Source organism: Papilio machaon, chromosome 3, assembly GCF_912999745.1.
Source record: "Papilio machaon chromosome 3, ilPapMach1.1, whole genome shotgun sequence".
NCBI classification, from domain to species: domain Eukaryota; kingdom Metazoa; phylum Arthropoda; class Insecta; order Lepidoptera; family Papilionidae; genus Papilio; species Papilio machaon.
Window position 1 is genome coordinate 5370830 of NC_059988.1, and position 24769 is coordinate 5395598.

At 34.8% G+C, this 24769-nt stretch overlaps 4 protein-coding genes across 4 annotated transcripts; 3 read left to right on the forward strand and 1 right to left on the reverse strand.

The window, feature by feature from the left end:
• The first annotated feature begins 802 nt into the window (after nucleotides 1–802).
• On the forward strand, nucleotides 803–5085 carry LOC106712437 (retinal homeobox protein Rx2). Its single transcript, XM_014505008.2, has 3 exons — nucleotides 803–1621; nucleotides 3795–3918; nucleotides 4037–5085. The coding sequence occupies exons 1-3, from the start codon at nucleotides 1248–1250 to the stop codon at nucleotides 4685–4687; spliced, it is 1149 nt and encodes a 382-aa protein (XP_014360494.2). The 5' UTR covers nucleotides 803–1247; the 3' UTR covers nucleotides 4688–5085.
• Nucleotides 5086–6244: 1159 nt separating this feature from the next.
• Nucleotides 6245–10045, reverse strand: LOC106712435 (transcription termination factor 5, mitochondrial). Its single transcript, XM_014505007.2, has 8 exons — nucleotides 9861–10045; nucleotides 9556–9793; nucleotides 9307–9467; nucleotides 8780–9120; nucleotides 8239–8370; nucleotides 7660–7778; nucleotides 7199–7477; nucleotides 6245–6699 (listed from the first exon to the last, which is right to left on the reverse strand). The coding sequence occupies exons 1-8, from the start codon at nucleotides 9985–9987 to the stop codon at nucleotides 6453–6455; spliced, it is 1644 nt and encodes a 547-aa protein (XP_014360493.2). The 5' UTR covers nucleotides 9988–10045; the 3' UTR covers nucleotides 6245–6452.
• Nucleotides 10046–10496: 451 nt separating this feature from the next.
• Nucleotides 10497–13110, forward strand: LOC106712328 (transmembrane protein 43 homolog). The gene is made up of 7 exons (XM_014504842.2): nucleotides 10497–10878; nucleotides 10961–11187; nucleotides 11405–11598; nucleotides 11766–11941; nucleotides 12251–12479; nucleotides 12558–12663; nucleotides 12759–13110. Exons 1-7 carry the CDS (start codon nucleotides 10774–10776, stop codon nucleotides 12889–12891), a joined length of 1170 nt encoding a protein of 389 aa, XP_014360328.2. The 5' UTR covers nucleotides 10497–10773; the 3' UTR covers nucleotides 12892–13110.
• Nucleotides 13111–15336: 2226 nt separating this feature from the next.
• On the forward strand, nucleotides 15337–24402 carry LOC106712367 (beta-galactoside alpha-2,6-sialyltransferase 2). Its single transcript, XM_014504889.2, has 5 exons — nucleotides 15337–16141; nucleotides 22166–22263; nucleotides 23324–23469; nucleotides 23555–23685; nucleotides 24134–24402. The coding sequence occupies exons 1-5, from the start codon at nucleotides 15376–15378 to the stop codon at nucleotides 24400–24402; spliced, it is 1410 nt and encodes a 469-aa protein (XP_014360375.2). The 5' UTR covers nucleotides 15337–15375.
• The last annotated feature ends 367 nt before the right edge of the window (nucleotides 24403–24769 follow it).

A 24769-nucleotide genomic window follows, 5' to 3' on the forward strand; every position in this document is an offset into this window, starting at 1 on the left:
GTGAAGACTTATCAAGGTGTTTTCGCATGTTCACAAAGTGCATATGCGCCGAGAAGTGCATCGGCGAGTGCAATTCGTGTTGTCTGAAAGTCACCAATAAGCCCAATGAAGCAGAGATCCCGTTGGCGAGCGCCAGCACCAACCTAAATAGACTCTGATCATCTAAATTGACTTCAATTAAATAACAACCGAAATTGTTGAAATGCGCCATTACTCCCTCGACGCTAATCTAAGTGCCAATAGTCAGGACGAATGCTTTATTAATAATCCCCGGCGATAGCTGTTAATTAATAATTAAGGAAACACCGAGTCGATCGGCGGCATCAGTGCGCCTGCGCCGGCTCGCAGGCAAACCAACGCTTCTGTTGCAGTTCGCCAATTTTGTATTTTCAGTCGTTTTGTTTACGTTTATATCTTATTTTATTCCAAGTAATACTTGTTTTATAATTTAATACAGTATTCATCCTTTGACGTACTTCCATCATGCCTTTTTGACTCGATATTATTCCCACGATTATAAATCACGGGTCGGACATACAACTAGTATTGATACGGATTTACAATGAAGCATTATGGACGTACAATCTAATGATGTGGGTGTTTGCGCCCTACGACATCGGAACAAACAAAATATCGGGTGAGTTTGTGGGAATCCCGCATGGAGAGTAGGCTCTGTGGCGGTCGCGTCCTAGGCCCGCAGCCGCCGCGCGCCCGCTACACGCGCCGCCGCCGTCGCCTGGGGGAGTGGCCACGTCGGTCCCCTATTGGCTCACCATGGCCCCGTCGTCACAGTCATAAGCGCCCACCGCACCCGATGCAATGTCTTACGTCTGCCCTCGCGCTACGAACCAAAGTTTCATTCAAACGAGCGCGGCCGGCGGGTTTGAGCGCCGCAATCATTGGCCGAAGTCGTCCGTAGCGCGCCGTATTATGGTAATATAAATTGACCAACCGCGGAGCAAATTCGGTTAGTTCGTTAAAGTTGATTAAAGCCATTTAACCGGGACGGACACGACGATACGAACGGCGCGAGCGTCGATCCCAAGAGTTCGCTTAAATGAGCTAAATTGTTTAATATCGGTGTGTCGATAACTAAGTCGCGATCCGAGGTCGGGCGGGCGCGGCTAGCGACAGTGAAGCCAGCGGCCAGCACAGCCGCAGAAGAAGAGCGCGCAGCCGCCGCGACGGAGCCGAGCGAGGTGGGCGCGGAGGTAGCGGGTCCGCACCCGCCCGCCGCCGAAGGCTACATGTACGTGTGCGGGGACAGCGCCGGCGGCGCGCGCTATGAGTGCGCCTTCGAGCCCTCCGGAGGACCCGGCATGGACCAGCCAACCTTCGAGGAGCACATGTTCGGCGATTTCAGCAAGGAGCGCCATGTTCAGGTGGTGGTGGGAGCGGGCGGCGAGCTGCAGTACCGGGACGAGCTGCCTGTGTTCGCGGCCACAAGCGACCAGAAGAGAAAAGAGGAGCCGTTGCTACTGCAGGCGGTGGACGGCGCGCAGCCGCAGCATTCGGCGCACCCCCCGCCGCACCCCCAGCCCCCGCCCCCGCCACCGCCGGCCACCAAGAAGAGTGAAAAAAAGAAGGGCGACAATAATGGCATAAAGAAAAAGAAAACGAGGTGAGAATTGTTATTTTCTTTCTACTAACTAATATTACTGCTTAGTATTTTGCAAAACTATGTTTAAATGTTTTTGTTCGAGATTTTTAAGATTTTAATATAAAGGTAAAGGCATCGAAGTGAAATAAGACTATAACAACAAACATTTTGGAGATCTTGCTACGACGTGCTACGAGAAATCACGCGAGCTACGAAGTAATTTTTAGGCAAATATTAAATAAAATATCAATATTAATGTTATATGTTGTATCAATATTGTTTTTTAAATACTTCTAAGAAGGGAATCTTATCTAAAAACACATCTAGAGATAGTTTGTCTTAATAAAATTTTAGAAATAAAGAGATAGTAGATGAGGAGATAGAGAGTATACGTATATCTTAATCTCTGGTAATACTCATTAAACGAAATGAAAGCAGAACCATGTAGCAAAATGTTACGTCACACGAGGATTGCTATTGTCCTCCTCGATAGTCAGCTATAGCTCTTACTGAAGTTCACTGTGTTATTGTTCTGGTCTCATCTCACTTTTAAGATGTACTAAAGGCCGAATAGCATAAATCTCGTAATCATAACATCATCCAAACATTCTCTTTGAAAACAAAAAAAGAGACAACAAATCAATCAATTTATGTAAACTATGTTGTTTTACAAATAATAACTTTAAAGTTTTACATTATTTAGACGTAATGCATGTTTACTTTTTTGTTTTTAAAGTTCAAAATATGATATACATTTCAAAAGTGATCGTTTCGCTTCAAATACCGATTCTATATCGTACCCCTCTGTCCGCGAACTCCATAACTAATACGATGAGTATCTAAAGCGATAACGACATATGGCTCTACAACAACGCTGTATCTTTTACACTAATAATATAGAAAAATTAGTTCTACGTAATAAAAGCATTTATTACTGTTTGTTTTACCAACTGATTATTACTGACTTGCCCTGGCACTTTAATGATGCAAGGTAACTGATATATGTTTGTCTCATATGCATTCCTAAACCATTCGACAGATTGTGATGGAACTTTTAGAAAATATTCTGATGATGTCATAAAAAAGTTGTGTCGTATCAAATTTATAAAGTAAAATAAAGTTTTGGGACATTTTCTTTGTTTTTAACTTTAAAATTGTAATTTTAATGTTAAAAAATAGGCATTTTGTGTTTAGCTTGTTAAATGCATACTCTATAAAGTCGATAAAAAATTTAACGGTACAAATTTCATAGTTTCCGTGTTCTTTATAAGAAGAGCACTTGATGCCGGTGTCCTTTGTAGTTTCAATAAATAGGCGTCGTCACATTGAGTCAAGTTAATTACCCGTATGTCCGCGGGGAGTCGATTGCCTTATCATCATCTGCGCTCCGTAACACGAGGGCTCTTATTGCTTATTAAATAACTCGTGCAATGGTATTCCTCAGATCCCTACACGCTTTACGATGTAATCAATTCTATTTAAGTATATATCATGAGTTATTCTATTTCAAGGAATGTTTTTTTTTGCTATTTTCCCGTAGATGTTATTTTATTGAAGGGTATTTGCGCTCAAATTTACTTCAACTGTGGTCTTTATTAAAAGGCTTAAAAAAGTCTAAAAAATTATTTTAGATAAACTACTACACACTACTCTGCCTTACCTGTTTTAGCTTGAAACAAAAATTCTTAAATTTAAAAATATACTAGTTAGAGATAAAGTGCATGTTGGAGATGGAATAACACGCAAGGTAAACGAGTATTTAATAAAGTGCAATAAGTACTGTCAATTGATAGGCAATTATAAGTGGTGGCGCGCGTCAGGGGTGAATATAGTTTCACGCTCAATCAATTTCTGCGCGTGCGCTCGCACCCGCAGCAGCCATATTGCACGCGTCATATGTTTGACGCGCGATGCACTGCTGTGGCGGTTACGATTTACATATCAATGTAAATGTAATGTCCACTTCATTTTAAATTATTAATTATTATACTTTTATTACAAATACATTTTTTTTAAGTTAATACTGTTAGCTTGTGGTATTAATTGCTGGATTGAAATTAACTGCAGTACTCCATCATTTAATGGTTGACTCCCCTAACTGTATCTAACTGTAACTAGGTAAATATGTTTCTAGTATATTAAAATTATAATGGTTTTGATATAAAATTGTAATATATTTTATTGATATTTTTAGAACTACATTTACCGCGTACCAGCTGGAAGAACTAGAGCGAGCGTTCGAACGAGCACCTTACCCGGATGTCTTCGCCAGGGAGGAGTTGGCTCTTAAGCTCAATTTATCGGAATCTCGTGTACAGGTTGGTAGCCTCAATGTTAACGAATATTTAAAACGTTACTTATTATTACTATATAATTCTCTAAGCTCTTTTAACATTTATCAACATAGTTTTTTTTCATATGTTTATTATATCACAGGTATGGTTCCAAAATAGAAGAGCAAAATGGCGTAAACGGGAACCTCCGAGAAAAACTGGATACATCGGCTCCAGTTCACCAAGTTCGACAACTCTGGGCGGCGGCTTCTCCGGTATCGGTGGGAATTTGCCAGCGTTTCCGCAGAACGGTATACCTGCTCCCGCTGACTCATGGTCCTACCAGCACACATACGAGCTGTCGCCGCACCACTTGCTGTCGTCCGGCGGCTCCGGCTATCCAGGGTTCAACTCTCAACCCGCGGCCTATTCTTACACGACCGTACTCAATGGACACGATGGGCAAATGTTCGCTCCGAGACATTACGAGTACGGTGAGGGTAGTCCGCCTCCGCTGGGCGTGCGCGACTACCCGATGATAGCGGCCCACTCCCCGCAGATGGAGGGTCATGGCCACGATGATAAGCTGGAGTACCGCGCGCACGAGCATGAGGACAAGTACTCGGCGTGTGCGATGCAGGAGGAGCCGCCGCGCTACGCCCCACCTCCCGAGGACTACGAGAAATGCGGAATGGTGCACCACGACAAACACTACGAGATGGACCGGCACGCGGACCTCGCGCCCCCTGTCGTTGTCAAAATGGAACCCAGCCCCGGACAAGGTTACACATCTCTGCCCCCTTTTTTGAACTGAAATACTCCTTTTCGAAATTAACCTAGTGTCGGGAATAATTTCGAAAAGGAGTATTCGATGACAGAATATTTACGATTAAGTAATCATAATATATGATTACATGAAATAAGGAAAGCAATATCGTTTAAATATAACAAACAAAATGATGAAAGTTGTCGAGATGTCTGTAAATCTTTGTCACTAAAAGTTATAGTTATTGTAAAAGCTCAAAAAACGCGCAAGTTATAAAATTAGCTTATGAAAGTTATTAATGAATGAAAGAAATGAATGGAACTTAAGGATGGGTCTCGTGTCTACGCATTTTGTAATATAAGTTTTATACCCAATTAAACGTACACATTAAAATATTATTAAGAATTGTCTAGTAAGAAGATATTAAGCATTATCTAGTTTTCAAAACATTTGTCTAAGCCTTTACGGTTTAATATCAATGATAATATGTAAGGTAGTATAATGTTTTTTGTAATTCGTTTTTTAAATTGTAAATATATTACATTATTTATGGCGTAATAATGTTATATGTGAGTTGTTAAACCTTACAGTAAATGTAATGTAGAATATTGTCTATGCATTCCTTGTGCCTTATTAAAAAAAAACTTTTTTAATAGTTTTATAATGTTTTTGGTTGCTATAGACAAAAAATAAATATTAAGGTACTACCAAAATATTTTATATTTAAGTATTTTGTTTCTAATCCAAAGGAAATTATTACTTAGTTTTTTTTTTTACTTTTGTAAGAATAAATTAGAATTATAAGAATATATATTATGTACTATTTATTTCTCATTCTATCATTCCTCACAAATCTAAGTTATAAATAATTTGGAGTAGGTTAGTGATCAATTCAAGTAAGAAATATTTAATTTCAAAAGATAAGAAAGAAGAACTTTTAGTTATTTTTAATTATATTCCAAATTATTCTAAGATTTTTGTACATTTTCAAGATGTCGAATACCTAACAGTAATTATACTTGTAAATAATTATAGTTAAAATAAAAACGTGAATATTGTGCCAAGATAACTGTAACTATGTATAGGTTACTTTATATTATAAGTATTTCCAAAAATATATACAAGTTTTTAAATTTTTACGTTATTGATATGAATATTATGTAAAAGTATTGTAAGTTTGTTTTAGATTTTATAAAAGAAAAAGCATTTATAAAAATCTATTATTGGATAATCGACATAAGAATAAGGTAACGATATAATTATAAATAATATAATTAGTCTTATGCCTTTAATTTAGAAACAAAAAACATTTATGAAATTTCTTACGTTTTTTTTATATAAAACGGCAATGAAAATGTGAAAAATATTGAAAAACATTTTTTTTTCAAAAAGCAATAGTTCGTCTACTAAAAAACCGTTATGCATAATATGTAATTTTATAAATAAAAGAGTGGTAAAATTAAACGCATTTGTTTTTAATATCGAAATATTTATTTACAAACGGACAATGACAAAACTCCATACATCGTTTTAATTGAGATACAATTCTTACATCTTTAAAAGAAAAAAAAAATATTTAACTCAGTGCCATTTTTTGAATTACATTTATGTAAAATTTATTGGTCGAGAATGCCGAGAATCGTGAGTAGAACAACACGAGCTTAAGCTTAATAACAATACATAAATATATATAAATATTGGATGATTAAATGTATGGCTTGGATAGGTATATGGTTGTAATGAGAGGCGGGGCTAAATAATAAGTCCGAGTCAAAAAGAACAAAATTAACAGTTAGCGGATCATTACTCTATTTTAGTTGTTTTGCGATTGTTGTTTCAAAGTTTGCGTATCTTTGGCACCTTCCTGAAAGCTCCAAATACCGTCGCCGCTGAAATGATACCTCTTTTCTATTTCGTAAAGCGCCAGGCTCAATATCTGATCGTCTGTGAGTTGAGTGTAGTTCAGGTTGTTGTAACCTCCATCCAAATCTATGTCATTTGCTTTGATTGTATGATTCCGTTTCATAAGAAAATATTCCATATATCGTTGCGTTTCCGCCCTACGAATTAAAATGTGTTGTCAGTACAAGTTAGGTACAGTTGCATTCGTTAGAAGTAATCCAGTTAAAGAACTTAAACTTCGTCACAGTTTACAAATAAATGTATAGCTGTATGTATAGCTGGGAATAAGCTATTGATACATTTTCTGACTTTTGACTTGGACTACCGCGAACAAACCTCATTGTACCTAGCCACCAATATTGTAATTAAAAATATAAAAAAATGATTTTATAATCGAAAAACAAAGGGTATATTATTTATTTGAGGCAACTGCAAACTCGTTATTCGACTCGACTTGTAATTATGTTATCACTAGTTGTCGCCCGCGACTCCGTCCGCGCGGAATTAAAAAAAAACATAATAACTGTGCCAAATTTCATCAAGTTCCGTTGAGCCGTTTCGGAGATACCTTCAAACAAACATCCATCCATCCACATTTATAATACTAGTAAGATATAACTAATGTTTTTAATGAAATAAATAGTATTTAAAACTTACAGAGGATAAAGAAGTATTTGACAATTATTCACAATAACTTCACCATAAAACTTTTTATTCAAATACTGAAGATTTTCATTAATAATATAGAGAGATGAATGTAGCCAATACTTATGTTTCTTAAGTTGCTTCAACACAGCCTTCTTTAAATTTATATATCTGTCTTCTTTTAACTTTGTTGAGTTACTATTTATGTCTTCCTCTCTCATTCGTATGGAACTCGCTATAAGTATAGCCATATCTCTACCACAGACTTTATTCCCAAAACCATTTATATAACTGGAACATAATAATGTGTAGGATTAGTAATAATTTCCAAATTTATAAACAGTGTGAACACAAATCACAACATTTGGTATTTGTTTCATGTTTCAAGTCTTCGGAAACATTCAACAATAAAAACAATGTAAGTTACAAGTAAGAAATTACTTAAAATGAAATATAATTTACTTAATACTTACTTATTAAATACTTTTCTAGATGATACTAGATTATTCAAACTGTAACACTGTTTCTTGGCTGATTGAATCTTCTCAAGGCGAGTTAACATTTTTCTCTTATGCACAACCATTGACAAAACCTTATAAAGAACAACATTGATGTTATAGTTCTCAGACATCTTGACGACTCTTAACTTTGTACGAGTCGCTGCGCAGAACACTATTTTAGGTGTAGTGGGGAAAAGCGAAATGCAGGAGGAGAGAACTGCGCATCGCAACGATGACCTTGGGCCGCAAAGATATTTGAAAAAGGAACCTAATAGCCATTGAATGTGTTATACAAAGAAGAAGAAGTGCGTAGGTAATAGTGGTTACATAATTCTAATCTTTTTTTTTCTTTTTTTCTTATCTAATGGTTTTTCATTTCATATGTGCAAATCTATTAAAAAAAAAGCAAAATTTATTGAAAAAGTAGTTTTAAATAATAGTTTTGTTGGAACAATAGACTTAAATTCCAAGTTTATTGTTATAAACAGAACTGAGTTGAACAGATTAAGTTGCTTTGAAAATAATAAATGATTTAATGAAAACATCACTTACTCTGGGATGTGAAGATAAAATCTGATATTCTTTCAACTCCCTCAATTGATCCAGTCTTTCTCTGACGGTCTGTGCTCGCATGCAATACACTCTGAGACATCGCCTTTGAGCCTCTTCATTTATACCATAATCCTACAAAAAAAACATAATCATTTAGGTACAAATTATTCTAATTCCATAGAACAAACCCAAAGTTTTCCAACCAATCTGTATTTATGTATGTCCACTCAATTATAATATCCAATGGTAAGTTGTAAGATGTCATTTTATTAGTTTAACAAACATTTTATTTACTACAATCAGTTGTGTTTTCTATTATTAATATAATCTATATATATATAAAAGAAAGTCGTGTTAGTTACACCATTTATAACTCAAGAACGGCTGAATCGATTTGACTGAAAATTGGTGGTCAGGTAGCTTAGAACCAGGAAACGGACATAGGATAATTTTTACCCCGTTTTCTATTTTTTATTCCGCGCGGACGGAGTCGCGGATAAAAGCTAGTTTGTGTATATAAAAGTGGTGACACAAATATTACCTTCAATATTTCTCTTATTTCCAATAACGAATTATAATTATTTTTTAAAATAGCTGGTTCCATTCTTATGGCTTCTACGATGTTATATCCAGCCAGTGAATCAACATTTTCAATTATGAGTTTAGTATTCACTGGGTCAGACGATATTATAAAACCATTCCTTCTGATATTGGCAACATCAAATTTGATAACATCTTGTGCTAAATGCAACGCCTCTGTTATATCACACATAGGCCTGTGTCGTAAGGGTAAGTAATTTTTACAATAACTTTTAAACTCATCTTCGGTTACTGATAATCTCCAATTGAGGTATTTCTCAAGTACACTTGTTCTCACTGTCACTACAAAGTACAACAAAAAATAAAAATTATTATTTACTTTAATTAATTTATTTTAAGAAAGAATCGAGATTTTTGTCATATTTATTGTTACTAATGAAAACTATTTGTAATTAATACTTTTGCTAATTGTAAATTCACATATAGTTTGTGTCTATAACTTATTTGTATAAATATTTTTTTACTTACATATAGATGTACTTTTATCTGAGAAATTATTCAACTTTCGTTCTTTCTTCGGCCAGTCTTTAAAACAATCATATAAAACTTCTTCTAAATTTAGATTTTCTCTTAAAATACCGTCCTTTTTCAAATTAGCTATAGTTCTAGATTTTACTAATGTATGATATCTGAAAAGAAAATAGATTTGCACAATTTTTGTGCAATTTAGACAGTCATTTTTACATGCAGCATATTTTGTACTTAACTATGCTTTACCTTATAATGTATTTCGGAAGGATGTTAACAAAACAACATTCTCTTAAAATTTCTCCATAATTGTCCATACTTATGGCATTCATACAGAATAGATGGGGATCATTGCAAGCATCCTGCGCCGTTATACCAAATTTTTCAAGAATTTTAAGTACGTAATCTATTTGTGATTGGCTAACGTTTTGAAGAGTTGGATGCTTCTTTTGTAAAAGCAAAAGTTTATCGCTTGAAAGAACTTCACCTAAAAAAAAATTACTAATTATTTTAAATACTGCTTCACTAATATACGAATTAACTATGTCTCTCACCTGTAACTTTTTTATACAAATTTAGAAAAGGTACACCATGATAACATTTTCTTATATTTTTATTAGCTAGATATGATAAAACAGTTTCAGATCGCAAAAAAATTGCGGCAGCTTTATTTATTTGCATTTTCTTCTTGTAGTCTTTACATCTTTTAAAGGTTAAGGTTTGATATCTATACAGTTCATTAGTTTTTCTTTATTAAACAAATTGATTTAAATAATTACAGTTCAAAATATAACCTCCAAGTTACAATAACAATAACAACTTCATAATCGTCGTAATCGTCAAAGAAAATTGACGTTTGACATTGACAGTGTTTTTCAGAAATTTTTGTTCTTGATACCACTTACCAGGCACAGGCTACTGGTTTATTTCCACCTACTAATTTATTGCTTGTTGTTTTGTAATTTAAAGAAAAATTCTTGCCTTCTTTTAGTATCTTCGGTATTTTATAAATAAAATTTGTTTTTTAAATTTGTATCGTTATCACATTTAATCTAATTTCGTCCTGCTTTTAAGCTGGGTACGACCTCTGATATTGTCAATTGGCTCAAAGGTCTCGTAACCAGGCCATAATACCGTAAAGTGTTAAAAAAAAAGACGATTGTCAAATCAATTAAGTTGAGATTTGATTGATTCATTGCATGTGGTTGTTGTGATTGTGTCATTTTGATTTTTGGCGATGAAGAGCGATTGACTGAAAATTGAAGAGATCATTGCAAAATTAAAACCGGTCAAACCGTTTTTATTGTTAGTATTGTAGATTAAAACGAAAGAAAATTTTATAAGAAATACGAGGTCTACTACGTCGTTGGTGTACAGAACAATCGTTTTAGGATTTTTAATTAACAAGTGATATTTTGTGTAATGTTTGTGTACGATAAATAAATAAGCCATACTTATCATTAAGAAATGGATTGGAAGAGCGTTGTAGAGCAGTTCAAAAAAACTTGGCTGACTACATTTCTTAGTCTGATACTGTTCTTTGGAGTTACTTACTTTTTAATTTGGGCGGAGGTAAAGATGCATTACAATGTAATTGTGTTATAGTTGTCTTACATTTATGAATACTATATGTTAATGCGTGATACTGTTTCAGAGTCAAACAATCCAAAGTAATCTTATGTTAGATGAGTTGATGTCTCGTGTGGAGAGTATTGATGTACACACAGCTGATGATGCTGCGCGTTACGAAGGTCGAGTTGTGCACATTATCGGTCCTCTTCGTATATTAGAACCTATCTCAGAACCTGACTACAACATTCAAGTGCAGGCTGTTAAGTTACGGAAGAGGGTACAGATGTATCAGTGGATAGAAGAGTCAACGTAAGTGAAAAGAAATCATTCCAATATTTCTTCTCTTGCTGAATGAATAACAATATTAGACTAAGTTTTTCTTATTTCTAATAATTATTTGTCTATAAATATTTTACTCAACGTTTTCTACATATTTTAAAGGCAGTATTTGTTCTTGTTTTAAGTATTTTTATTCTTGTAAAGACAATTTTGTACGTATTTAACATTTAATTTTCATATTTTTCAGTGATCAGCAAAACTTTTTAAGTGAACCAGGTGATGAGACACAAAAGACTTATTGGTATCATAAAGAATGGAAGGATTATGTTGTAGACTCTTCATTATTTTATATAAGGCCTGGTCACGAAAATCCTACTTCAATGCCAATATTCAGTGAAACGCATATTGCTGAAAGTGTTAAGATTGGGTGGTTGTACTTAAGTAAGTTGAATTTAAATAAAACTTACTTTATTTAGGCATAGTATGTTATAGTCTTAATAATTTATAAATAAAGTATTGAAGGCTATATGGCCTTGTCATTAAACTAAGTCTTTGGAAAGCATTGTGTCCATCAAGCATCATATTCATCAAAAATTATTGTTTTCCAGGCTTAGATGTAAAACGTAAAGTGAATGATTATTACGAGATATGGTCTGACTCAAGACCAGAACGCAGTGATATCAAGTTGCACTCTGGCTTTTATTACCATGGTATAAGTGCTTTGGAACATGAGGTTGGAGATCTTAGGATACATTTCTCTTATGCGGGACGTGAGGGTGATATCGTAAGTTAAATAATCATAAAATTGTGTTATAATAACATAGATTGACAAAAATTTAAAGCTAATTTAACTGAAAGGCTATATTAAGCTTTAAAGATCATTCTAATTAGGTTTTGACTTGATTATTACCTGCATTGATACATGTTGTCTTTGATTTTTCAAAGACAATGTAAGGGATATGTGACAAATAAGGAAAAAAGAACATTTAATTTATCTTTATTATTCTAATAACAATGTAAATATCACTAAAAAGCTATATTTAGCCATAGATAAAATAAAAATACTGAGGGCTGTTTATTATTAATTTTACAGTATACTGCGGTGGGTGTGGTAGAATCTGGTTCTTTACAACCATATAGTCCTGTTAACTTCCCATCAGCAGACCCAATATCGCTGCTCCGCAAGGGCTCGTACACTCTGAAGTTTTTACATGACTTGGAGAAACAAGATGCCAACATACACACATGGAAGTACCGTTTGGTCGGCTTCATACAAGTATTTGCTTCAGCTATGACTTTACATCCGGACTGGATCACTTTATGTAAGTTTGTTTTTAAATAGCTTTATTTGCAAATGTACTAAGTAAATAAGATAGAAGTTTTATTTTTATTGATTTCAGTTTTGCAGTGCAAGTGGATATCTGGCAGCCTCCGACGCTGTTCACGGCTGTGGGTTAATTTCGTGCTGTCTTTTTCATATACATTATTTGTAATGTCAGTTCCTTGGTAAGTTTCTTAGTAATATATTTGAACTATGTTTTATCACCATAGAGACTTAGTGTGGATGTATAAATGAAGAGTGATTGTTTTTGTGTTTCCAGGTTGATCCACAGGCCGATGTTTGGTGCAATGGTGATGGTGGGCGCGGTGTTGCCCCTGCTGCACTACTCCACGCTGCTGAGCCGGCAGGAGGGTGCGAGGGAGGCGAGGTACGCACATTGGCACGAGCGCTGACCCGTGCCTCCAGCGCCTCCTCTCACTCTCACCCTTGCGGAGATGTTTAGCCTCTCGTTCATGGCGCTCCTCTATGCAGCCATTTTAATTGAGGATGTTGCTATCGAGCAGCTGTAGTGATGTGAAATCAGTGTCCTTAGAAAATAACATACCTATTTGACAGCTGTTTTTTTGTGTTTATTAAAATTGTTATCATTAATTTAATGCAACAGTTACAATACTGTTTATTTTAACACATGCAATGAAAGTCATATTCAAAAAGTTGACAAATTGTTAATTTGTTAAATACAACAGTTTGATGTAACGTGAAATATTTACTGATTTGATTTTGTAACTTTCCTAAAGACTGATTAGGTTAATTACTAAAACCTTTTGCTCAACACATGTGTTGGTAGTTTGCTACTTTTTATAGCAAAAATTTGTTTAATACTTAATACCCTGTTCCATATCATTTTAGGCCCTTCGTATACAAGGTAACTTAAATCTTCGACACCGGAAATTTTACAACGGCACGCGTCGCTGACATTTTGTTTAGTCACAATAGTCACGCAGACGCTCGCAATCTGTTTGTCAAGATCGCCTCGAAAAAGTCGCCGTTATTTTCAAGATGGCGAATCAAATCTATACAACTGCCACTTAGTCGCTATGTCTGTACTGACCGAATAAACGAATCGTGTCGACGATTCAACGTTGGGTCTACTTACTTTAGTATGTACGAAAGGCTTTAAATAAACTAGTTATTTACTACAGAAGCTGGCTTTGCATGGCTATTTGTTTACGATGTTAGATTTTTAACTATAACCACGTAAAGTATGTTATAAAGTTCTTTGGAATTTAATACACGAGATATGATTTTAAGAGCGCCTAGGAAATTTTAACTAGCAATTTTTTCTTATTGAATTTTGTATTCTACGTATCTTAACATATTCTACCATTTTAGACGCGCACAGTTTTGCGAATATTTGAGATGTAAATTCTAAAATGTTATTAAATATAAAAATATAACTATAGGAAACAAAAAACCATAAAGCATCGTATCCCGTACGTTAGTTTCGAAGTACTCCTATAATGTTGTTTAAAATGCGTACAAACTTAACATTTATTTATTAAATTGTTAAGTAATATATATGAACTAGTCGTTATAAATTAGTGATGTAGGATAAGTAGTACTTTGACTGTTAGTTATAATCTATATCATAAACGAACCAATTACTACTAAGTCCATTTTCTACCCTTTTTACTGTTAATTATATAGAATACTAAGAAATTGTGAAAATAGGTTAAAAAAAAAACGAAAAGCATTTTTTTCATATAAATATTATATTAGTTATACCAATGTACCAAGTATAACGATAGTGGTTGGATGATTATTATTAATGTTTTTTATTATAAGACGTTTGAACATTTCTATTTTCATAATTTCTTGGCAACCTTTATAGATACATACTGTATACTTTTTACTTTTATAGTGTAAAATACAAAAAATATTAATTGTAGTATGTTAAATGTAATGTACATTAAATCCTATAACTAAACCCTATATTGTTATAAAATGAGAAATTTTAAAAGTAAATATGGTGTAGAAAATAAAATAAAATAAAATATTGGATCTCAAATCGCGATTATAAAATGTAACCCAATAATTAACCAATAAATTCTAATATTAGTCTAATAAGTAAAGAAAACTTTGAACAATCGTCTTTTATTTAATACGCTATAGTTACCTAAAATACTTAAACACAAAAGCATTTTTGTGTCCTATCCTATCACGATCTTCTAGTTTTGAGTTTTTTTTTATCTTTGGTGAAATACTGGAAGTAAAACATTCCTGAATCCAAGAATATAATAGTAAGTATATAAGAATATAACTCCTTACAGTTATAATTACACAAAAAGTTATGTTTTATAAACTAAACTAACTATTCGAGGTTAAAGGAAACCGTTTTCATCTCGAATTTTCGGTTTTGAGTGGTCAGTTAATGAATGCTAACAGCAAAATCTTACTAATATTATAAATGCGAATGTTTAGATGGATGGATGAAATTGAACGGATCTTGATGAAATTTGGCATAGATGTGGAACATAGTCTGGAAGAACACATAGGCTTACTTTATACACTTATGTCTTTTTAATGTCGGAGCGCGGGCGATAGCTTGTAAAAAAATTCTAACGCTTTTATATATTTGCTGGTATTTTCGTGATATAATTATGTAAACGGAAATGAATGGATATGTCTAGTAGCTTTATTTTGATGTAATCTATTCGCATGCGCAGTAACATATCTAAGTCGATCAGCTGATTTTACTCCACCCTCAACAAAACGTAGTGTTTATTTTACACAAGGTTGTGAAATTCAATAATTTTGTATAATAAAATAAAATTAAGTGTCCTATAAATATAATTGATCATTCCTAACGCGTTTACGACGTTTTTCAAATAAAAGTTAACTGAAATTATTATAAAATATAGGTTAAGTAGAGAAACATGAAAGCTGCTGCAATGTCCGTGTGGGTTTTTATTAACCTTTTATGTTTCGGTATGTGCGGGTATTTATATTTAATCTGGTCACAGTATTGGATGAATATCGAAAGACAAAGATTGTTCAACAAAACGCCAAGCAATCCGCAACGTAACAATGGTCAGGATATAAAATACCAGCAAACATTTTACTCAGAAAAATATAGCACAAACTCAATATCTTTTTCAAGAGAAGATGAGAACGGACATAAGAATAGAAGATCAATAGTCGCTATGAAGAATAAAGCGAAATTGTATCAATCTTCTGGTACGCAAGTTCGACCTTCTACAAACGTTGTAGTGAAAAGTGGAAGTCCACGATTTCCGAATATACACAAACCTATCTTGGAGTTCGATAGCGAGAAATACGTGTGCGACGACTACTTGACGACTGACTGTGAGACACGGACGGCTGAATTCAGAACCTTGTTATTAAAAGAGTTTCATAGGGTTTTGATGAGTGAAAGCAAAGTCTTTACCTCAGGATTAAATTCTCAGAACCAGTACGATGTGCATTATGAAAGGGGGAATTGGAAGGAGCCAACAAAGATGGATATTCTATGCGCCTTAGCGGGTGTCTCTGTTAGAACTGTTACAGCAGAGGACGAGCCATTCAAGAGACTTAATTATAACATACCCAAGCAGCCATTGCAACAGCATCGCATATTCAACACATGTGCTGTGGTGACTAGTGCAGGATCATTATTGGGCTCGCGATTAGGCGATTTTATAGGTGAGCGTTTGTCGTTTTGTTTTGATATATTATTAGGTTAGTTTTAGAAAAAAAATGAATTTAGTAACATTACTTTTAACCATTTTTTTTTATAATATTAATATTTTAATACTTGTAATTGCGTAACATTTGATTTCATATAAGCACAGCACGTTTGTGGCAAAACTTTTTGAATGGTTTTTTATAAACCTATTCTCTTAACGTAGGCAATATACGCGTACAAGGCGTTGTGCATTTTTATAAAATGATTTTTCATTAAACTGGTTATCCACGCCCGCGCATTTATGAATCACAATGCTCCTATAGTAAGTGTATGTTTCTAGTTACGAGTTTATTTTTACAGTTACCGTCCCCAATGTGCTGTCAGTAACTAGCTTCACTAATTTTAACTCTTCTTATTTTTTCGCGGGTCAATGACCCAAAATGGGCGCATTTGCAACACGTGATAGTGTTCAAAAAGTCGGTTAAACTGATCTAATTCCGAATTAGTGTACATATTTAATTACATACCATCGCTACCCATAAAAGGTTATATTTAACACGAATTAATTAGGTAGGAACACGATTCTCTGACAGCTCCTTACCAATTGGAATAAATTGTGTTTACAATTTAAGTTCCAGAAATAACCAACGAGATCTGAAAACGGGAATTTTTGTTTCCACAATTACTTCTTTTCTCTATTAAATCTCTACATCTTTTAAAAAAATGATTAATGACATTGCCTTCGTAATTTTTATGGGCAGCGGCAGAGTAGTAGTACCTAGTAGTTTATTATCAAAAATAACCTGGGAATATCAAAAAACTATCCACTAATATCATTTGTGGAAACGAACAAGTAGAAATTAAAAAAAATATATCTTGTAACTAACAACGGCAGTGGATATTTTGTGTATCGCAAGGCCTGCATTTCAGTCGAGGGTAGATATAAAGTTTCCGCTTTCATTGCAAGCACAGGAATAGCACGGGAATATTCTTTGTAGATATGATAATAGACTGATTGTTGTTTTAAAGTTCGTAGTGGTGCCGGTGACAGGTGATCGACCGTGTATTGTTGCAGCTATCTTTGCTGCGGATCTTTTTTCTTTGTAGACGCATTGTCATGCGCGCTGGCCCGCCTTCGGCGAACGTCCCAAATCATATGCGAATTACGTGAATTACTATTGTTCACGGGGCTTTACTGATTACTCACAGACACAAATCAAACGTGTAGACAACTAGGTACCTTTGCGAGGTGCCGACTATTTATTATCGACCGAAGGAAATATATGCAACGCGTTTCGCATAGTGAAAAGTAAAATTATGCAAACAATTTTTAAAATATTTAGGAATGTTCATGTAACAAATGTCGGCAACATTACATTTGCTGGTTTATTCAAAGGAAAGACTAGTGTCAATTAAATAAAAACGTCTGTTAATGGTAGTAGTAGTTAGCACAAAATATTTATTTTTAAGTTATACTAAAAGAGCACTCCGTGCTTGTTAATGCTACCGCCATTCTGTTTACTAATAACATGTTTTTGTTTATGTAACATGTTAATTCTCTTGATTAAATATTTGTTTATTTCACATAGCGTAGCAAAGCTTAGACGTTGCAGAATAACGAAGTGGTACGTGACAACATTGTTTTTAGAGATAATTCTAATAAGCTCATACAAATCGTGGTTTGGTGTTGATTTATTCATGATCGTGGAGAATCTAGCTGAAGATATGCATAGGCGACGTCTAGCCGAGCTCGAGCTATTGCTAGTTTCACACGAGGGCATAACAGTGAGGTAGAACAGTAGACAGTGCAGTACTGTTACTGTTTGATAAACAATACTGCTGTGTCTCGATGGTGTTGTGCGTTCAACGATTGCAGTACTGCAATGTCTACTTCTCTGTATCACTATTATATCCTCGTGGGAACATAACATATCGGCGTAAGGGCTCGCTGGCGCCGCGGCAACGCATACCGCTCTATAAAACCAACGCGTTCGCATCGGAAAATCCAACTAGTACTTAGTAAAAACTCTTATCGACAACATTTGCATGCCCACAATATTCAAGATCGGAACAGATTACACTAGTACGAAATAAAAGCATCGTGTTTCTTCGATGTATGCAGTCGGTACTAGCTATTGCTCGTGACTTCGTCTTCGCGGAATTTAAATAACATCTTAGTAAGAATTAAGACGTATTGGAAATACGTAATAACAAACATTTATATATCCATCTATCCAAACTTTTGCATTCATAATATTGATATGATTTATCTAGAAACTGAACAACTAACGATATGTTATATTATGCATATTACACATAAATTTACTGCAAATACTGAGTTATGGTCTTCCCTTTTTTAGTTTATCTAAAATATTTGCTGAGTTTTTTATACCACGTGTATGGTGGTAAGTTATGCTTATTGTTTAAGCATAATATCTGAGACCTCACGGTTGTTTATTATTGTTTATAACCCAAACAGGCCCAGTTGCGTTATAAAGTTTACAAAAGCGCAGCTTTCTTCATTTTTATTAAGTGTGTCTTAACACAAAACATACAGAGTTTGTGATTACCAATATTATTTGCGCTATAACTTCTATTATGTCAGTCTAATCAGAGCGGATGATCGATGGGGCCGAAGTCATGGAATGGCGGCAACAGACAGGTCGACGCACCGTGGGTAGGCTTGCCGTAAGAAGGACGAATGATATGGTCAAGGTTACGGGAGAATCCTTGACGAGGGCGGCACAGGAACAATCATGGTGGCGATCTTTGGGCTGACCTACACTCTGCAATGTGCGACGTGTGACTGATATGATTGATGAATGACTAACATTACCTCAATCAAAGTAATAATTATAAGTTTTAATCTGCTCGCTATAATATTTGTTCTATGAGGAAATTCGAACGTGCATTCTACAAATCGGAAGTCAAACTTTGTTGTTCTGAGCTGTCATCACGTCGTTGTGTAGCGTTACTTCCTTAGCGGCAAATAAATTGCATCGCATGATTCATTTAACAAACCATATTATTATGAATTTTTATGTTAGTCATACAGTAACCGCAAACCATGTCTTTGTCCTTTCTTGAAAACTTTGATAAGTTTATAGCTCAGACGTGGGACAGACAATTGACACGTTGTCGTCTAAATGACTCGTCAAAACCAAGTCGAATGTACTTACTAAGTTTAAATGGATGGATGTATGGATGGTTTGTGAGAAGGTATCTCCAAAACGGCTGAATGGATCTCACTGAAATTTGGCATAGATAGACCATAGCCTGGAAGAACACATAGGAAACTAATTAAGTTTTTTTAATTCCGCGCAGGCGGAGTCGCTGGCGCCAGCTAGTATTATTGTATAATTTCTACTCACTTTCTTTTTCTTACGTTGTTTCTTTAAAACTACTGAAGGGTGTATAATGTAGAGAATTCAAAGTCTATGAACTTTTCTTAAAATTAAAAGCTACGAAAACCTTGTAGCAATAAAATAAATTTAGTCATCAACTAATTGCTAGGGTAGCCAAGTAATTTTTAGTGTAGTATTTGAACATCGTGAGATCATTTTTAACTAAACGGTTAACTGCTGGATATGATAATAATATAGCTAGGCTTCCTTTGATCGCTACAACAAATCCATTTTTGCAACAAATTTCGAACAGCAGTGACTTGTCTACAATGAAAGAGCATGCATCCAGAACATGCTGCTCTAAAAGAATATATGTTGGACAGAAAACAAAATAAACAAGCACGTTGTTGTTTCCATGAGTATTGTGTTACGGATAATATTTAGCGGCGTCATTAGCTTGTGGTGCTAATTGAACGTGAGATGACGGGGGCTTGAGGCTGGTCGCAAGGGCTGCGGGGTGCGGAGTCGTTCGCGTATTGTTTACATTGTAAAGGCGTCGCGGCGGCGGGCAACCGAGCGGGGCCGTGTCATCAACCTGCACGTGCATAGGGCCTGCATAATTCATGCGCATGGACCATTGTGTTCGCGATCGCTAAACGGTCCTGCAATTCTGCGCACAACTGCGCATTTTATTATAAATAATTTTGAATTAGTTTCAAACATGAAATTTGTTGCTTGTTTACTCTGAACACGTGTAATGATTATGTAAAGAGGTTAGTATAATACGCACGAGCATTTGCAACGCGTGGGTACATGTAAAGTAATGATGAACGTGTAAGCATCGGATCGCAATTACACTTTAGTTATTAACATTTATATCTATAAGACTTACGACAAAATCTTCACACACATTTTACAAAAGATAAAAATATTTTGTACGTCATTGTTTTATATTTTACAAGCAGATTATACTATAAACGAAGTTGTTCACATCTTTATCATCGTTCAGGAATGGTATTAAATATGTTTACCCTACACTCGTCAACAAAATCTCACTCTCGCTTTTCCTGGATGTACTCGTATTTGTCATGTAAGTGTGAAATATAGATAGACATCAAGGGAATGAGCGCGAGTTAAAGCTTTTCTGCAAACATCTTATATATGGTTGTATTAATTTTAGAGGTACTACACTTTTTAATTTTGGACTGTAAATGAAGAGTTTTGAATGAGTACAGTATTAAATAGAGTAGCCAATTGGAATAAATATAAATAATTGTATATTTCATGGAATTTCCTAAAATATGTGTGATTGGAAAAACCTACTCGTTTTCTTCGATGCTCATAAGTTTTGCTAATTGCAGGAGATGTCGCTAGTGTAGAATAAAATTAGACTATGAATAATGGTAACAAACGTAAATACTTTTGAAGCGCGTTATTTAAAACACATTAGATATTTGAATTATAAATTTCCTTAATGTAAATTGAATTGTATGAATAATTTACCCCATGGAAAATAGACGGGAAATTATTAAATTTAAAATTATATTATATATGCCACGCGTAACCAACGTAACGTAACGGCGAAGGAAAACATTGTGTTGCAATCTGTATTTATCTGAGAAGAAATTCAAAGATATGTGTGAAGTCAACCAACCCGCACTGTCGCAGCGTGGTTGACTATGACCTAGTCACCCCTAACATAGGGTTAGGCTCCGAAGCTCTCGGTGGGGACGTTTAATGAGCTGATGACGATGATGCGATGAGAGGTTAAATATGAATTAAATTCAATTTGAAACGATTGCTCTTGTACAAACTACTATTACTTAATAAAATCGCTTATTGATTATTATTTAGTAGCTTTAGAAATTGTCATTAACAATTCGCGATATTTGTCAAACTATACATTTTATTGTTGCGTGAAAAATATGCCAAGTATTCGATTATTTCAAAATCATTTAATTACATATGAAAATTTCACATTTTGCTTAAATTGTATGTCAGTTTCGCGGCCAAAATCAATGTAGCTACCTACTTTCTCACATTCTTCTCATTGATGTTTCAAAATTGGATTAAATAGAGCGGAAAATGTTATGCCCGTTTTCAAGGTCCCGTATGTTTTATGACCACAGTAGGTACATTTCAAACTGTCACTGATCTGATGAAGGATATTATAAATATGAAATGAAATGCTATGTAATACAATTAAATTTGACAAATGATATGGTGAGGCCGGCAACGAATCTGTAGTTCTTCTGGTATTGCGGATGTCCATGGGTGACGATGGTCACTTCGGTATTTTCGCTGCTCGTTTTCTCGTATAAAAAGATATGAAGTAGCAATATAATGAAGTAATAACATTATTATGATAATTAAAGTAAAATTGCAAAAATCATCGGAACTACTAATGTCTATTCTCTGTACGAAGATGGCTTCCGGCACCTATGTGGCCAGGGTCGAGGCCCGCATGCAAAGGCATATGTGAATGACATCTGAATAGGAAAATAAATATTATAATGATTGAAGATCCTGGTTTGAATTTACGCAGTTAGTTATTTTAAATATATTTTTATATATCAACAAATACTTGTGTTTATTAATATAACAACTAACCATAGAGATAGTAGATTAAGATACTTTAAAGTAACAGCGAATATTTTCTTCAGTCATTTACAAAATATGTCTTTGCATTTTCCACAGATTCACATGATATGGTGCTAAGATTTAACAACGCCCCCACCGAAAACTACACGGAAGACGTGGGTTCAAAGACGACGTTCCGCGTCTTGAATTCTCAGGTATTTATCATCGAAATTATCTAATATTTAAATATAACAATAAGGGAAGATGAGCATACGGTTTTGCGATAAGCTTTGTAAGTACTTTACCCCCTCTTCTTCCCGTTTCTCTTCTTAATAATATTACTATGGCAATCTTTTTGATGAAATGAACTGTAGATGAGCCCAGCACTGGATGGTAATTGTCGAACTGTGCTCCCATCTTATCGTAAGAAGTGATATTAGGATTGATTACATCACCACCGTGAGAGTGGATTGGGAAATCAATCTCACATAAATAATGTATGGCATAATTTGTTTACTTACGTGGTATTAATATTGATAGATTGATAAATTTCGAGTTATAAGTACATGTGTAACAAATGCATGTGAATAAAATATAGTATGGATATTAATCCCGTGGATGTCTAAATTAAGAATATTCAAAACGATGGATTTCTTCTCAAATGTTTACTTCACGACTGTCTTCTGTGTGGTTGAGGTATTTTAGAGGTAGAGCGGACCACACGTACAACATTTAATACAGCTGCAGTTTCTATCACTTTTGCAGTAGTTGCAGATATCTGGTACAGATGATAACGGAGAGTCTTTATCTATTGAACTATAAAGCTATCTAACCCGTGTTATGATTTCACGGTTTAAGTTCAAAGACCTTCGGTTGCCGGTTAATACAACCAAAAATAAGGGTTTTGTATTTTTCGCTTTAAAAAAAAAATTCGACAATTTCAGTGAAATTTTTACCTGTTACACATATTACAATGAAATGTACAGTTTGCAAATGACGTCAAGAGACATATTGTTCGCTAAATAATTTTCATTGAGGACCAAAGCATTCTTTGGTTCTACCCTGGTTTACATTAATGGCTTTTAGTTCCTCTTCGATTCCCCTAAAACCTCCCAGTAGAAACTGTAAGTAAAAAAAACAAGAAGTACCCACTTTAGTTATATAGGAAAGGAAATATTAATAACACAAATAAATTTTCTAACCATTAAAAGTAAAATTATAGCTCCAAAGAGCATACTACTCAAAATATTCATTACAGGGTTTTTTTTATTCTAGGTTGTCACAAAGCCCGAATTTCAATTCTTAGAGGATCCCTTGTACAAAAACGTTTCAATATTAATATGGGACCCGGCAAACTATTCATCAACTTTGGACGAATGGTATCATCACTCCGACTTTCCTCTTTTTCCTGTTTACAAAAGGTACTTTCATAAGAATTGCATTTTTGTTTTTTTTTTTCCTCCATGTTTGTATACTTATTTACATAATGTCAAATGTTTTACGTAGATTACTTGAAATAAGGCCAAAAGCTGATGTCCATTTACTACATCCCAATGTTTTGTGGAGTTTATGGGCGGTGTTGCAGAACTCATCATCTTACCGCCTCAGGAGGAACCCGCCATCTTCTGGTTTTATTGGTATATTGCCTATAGTAAACATTATATATTATTGTATAATTCTGGAAGCTTGCTAACATTCTGGTTTCGATTTCTGGTACATATAATAACTGCAAAAAAATTTAACACAAAATTATCGTACCTTCTTAATTATACATACCTAATTACCAACACTAGAGGTTGTTTGAGACTAGGCGTAGAAAAAATATGCCTTAGTTACTCCCGCTCACATAAACTACCTTCCAGTAAGAATAGGTCCAGCCGTTTCTAAGATTACCCGGAACAAACGCGGGCGAACAAACATTTTAAAAGTTTTTTCGTTATAACTCTACAAATTTATTAATATAATTATTAGTACCTATATTTTCATTGAATATATGTAAATATGTTATAATTACTGTACATAGCGACGGGGTATTTGTTTGTGGTCTGAAATACTCAGTTCCGGTATTAATTTGTGTGTATGCAGGTGTTTGGTTCGCGATGCACAGATGCGGCCGCGTACGCGTATTCGAGTACGTACCGTCGAGCAGAGCCACGCGCCGCTGCCACTACTACGCCCCCCGCGCAGACTCCGCCTGCACCCTTGGCGCCTGGCACCCGCTCGCTCAGGAGAAGGCCCTCGCCGAAGCGATACGAGACAACTCCGACATCGACGTCTTTCAAAGAGGTTTCATAGACATCCCAGGAGTTAACATCCATTCGTTGCAGTTGCCATCCATCAGTTGCAGTACTTAATTAGTTTGTCGTTAGGGCACAAGTCTTCCAAAGAGCTTTTCACGTATATTGATACATTTTCATTAGTTACAAAAGGCTTCGTTTTGGCCTGATAATTATATATAATTGTCCATTGACTTGCGTGGCTTTACAATATATTGTTATTAGCTTGTTATTTGTAGTAATAAGATGTTGTCTTCCTGATTAGAATATGTTCATAAGCTGTTTATATATCTAAAATTTAATACGAGTATCAATAAATTTCATTAAATGATTTTTGTGGCTTTCTTTTGATGCCTATATTTATAGTTTTATGCGTTATAACTTGTCCGTCGAACAGGAACGAATATTAGACTGGTTTTATGAGATTCATGTAAGGTCATGTCGG

Bases quoted from the DNA above. Each gene is read 5' to 3' on its own strand.
- LOC106712437 (XM_014505008.2), top strand. From the start codon at position 1,248: ATGTACGTGTGCGGGGACAGCGCCGGCGGCGCGCGCTATGAGTGCGCC. The intron at 1,622-3,794 runs GTGAGAATTGTT...TGATATTTTTAG, and splicing joins ATAAAGAAAAAGAAAACGAG to AACTACATTTACCGCGTACC. The intron at 3,919-4,036 runs GTTGGTAGCCTC...ATTATATCACAG, and splicing joins TATCGGAATCTCGTGTACAG to GTATGGTTCCAAAATAGAAG.
- LOC106712435 (XM_014505007.2), bottom strand. From the start codon at position 9,987: ATGCAAATAAATAAAGCTGCCGCAATTTTTTTGCGATCTGAAACTGTT. The intron at 9,468-9,555 runs GTAAAGCATAGT...TTTTCTTTTCAG, and splicing joins CTTCCGAAATACATTATAAG to ATATCATACATTAGTAAAAT. The intron at 8,371-8,779 runs GTAATATTTGTG...TTTTTTTTGTAG, and splicing joins AAATAAGAGAAATATTGAAG to GATTATGGTATAAATGAAGA.
- LOC106712367 (XM_014504889.2), top strand. From the start codon at position 15,376: ATGAAAGCTGCTGCAATGTCCGTGTGGGTTTTTATTAACCTTTTATGT. The intron at 16,142-22,165 runs GTGAGCGTTTGT...CATTTTCCACAG, and splicing joins GCGATTAGGCGATTTTATAG to ATTCACATGATATGGTGCTA. The intron at 23,470-23,554 runs GTACTTTCATAA...TGTTTTACGTAG, and splicing joins CTTTTTCCTGTTTACAAAAG to ATTACTTGAAATAAGGCCAA.
- LOC106712328 (XM_014504842.2), top strand. From the start codon at position 10,774: ATGGATTGGAAGAGCGTTGTAGAGCAGTTCAAAAAAACTTGGCTGACT. The intron at 11,188-11,404 runs GTAAGTGAAAAG...CATATTTTTCAG, and splicing joins CAGTGGATAGAAGAGTCAAC to TGATCAGCAAAACTTTTTAA. The intron at 11,599-11,765 runs GTAAGTTGAATT...ATTGTTTTCCAG, and splicing joins GATTGGGTGGTTGTACTTAA to GCTTAGATGTAAAACGTAAA.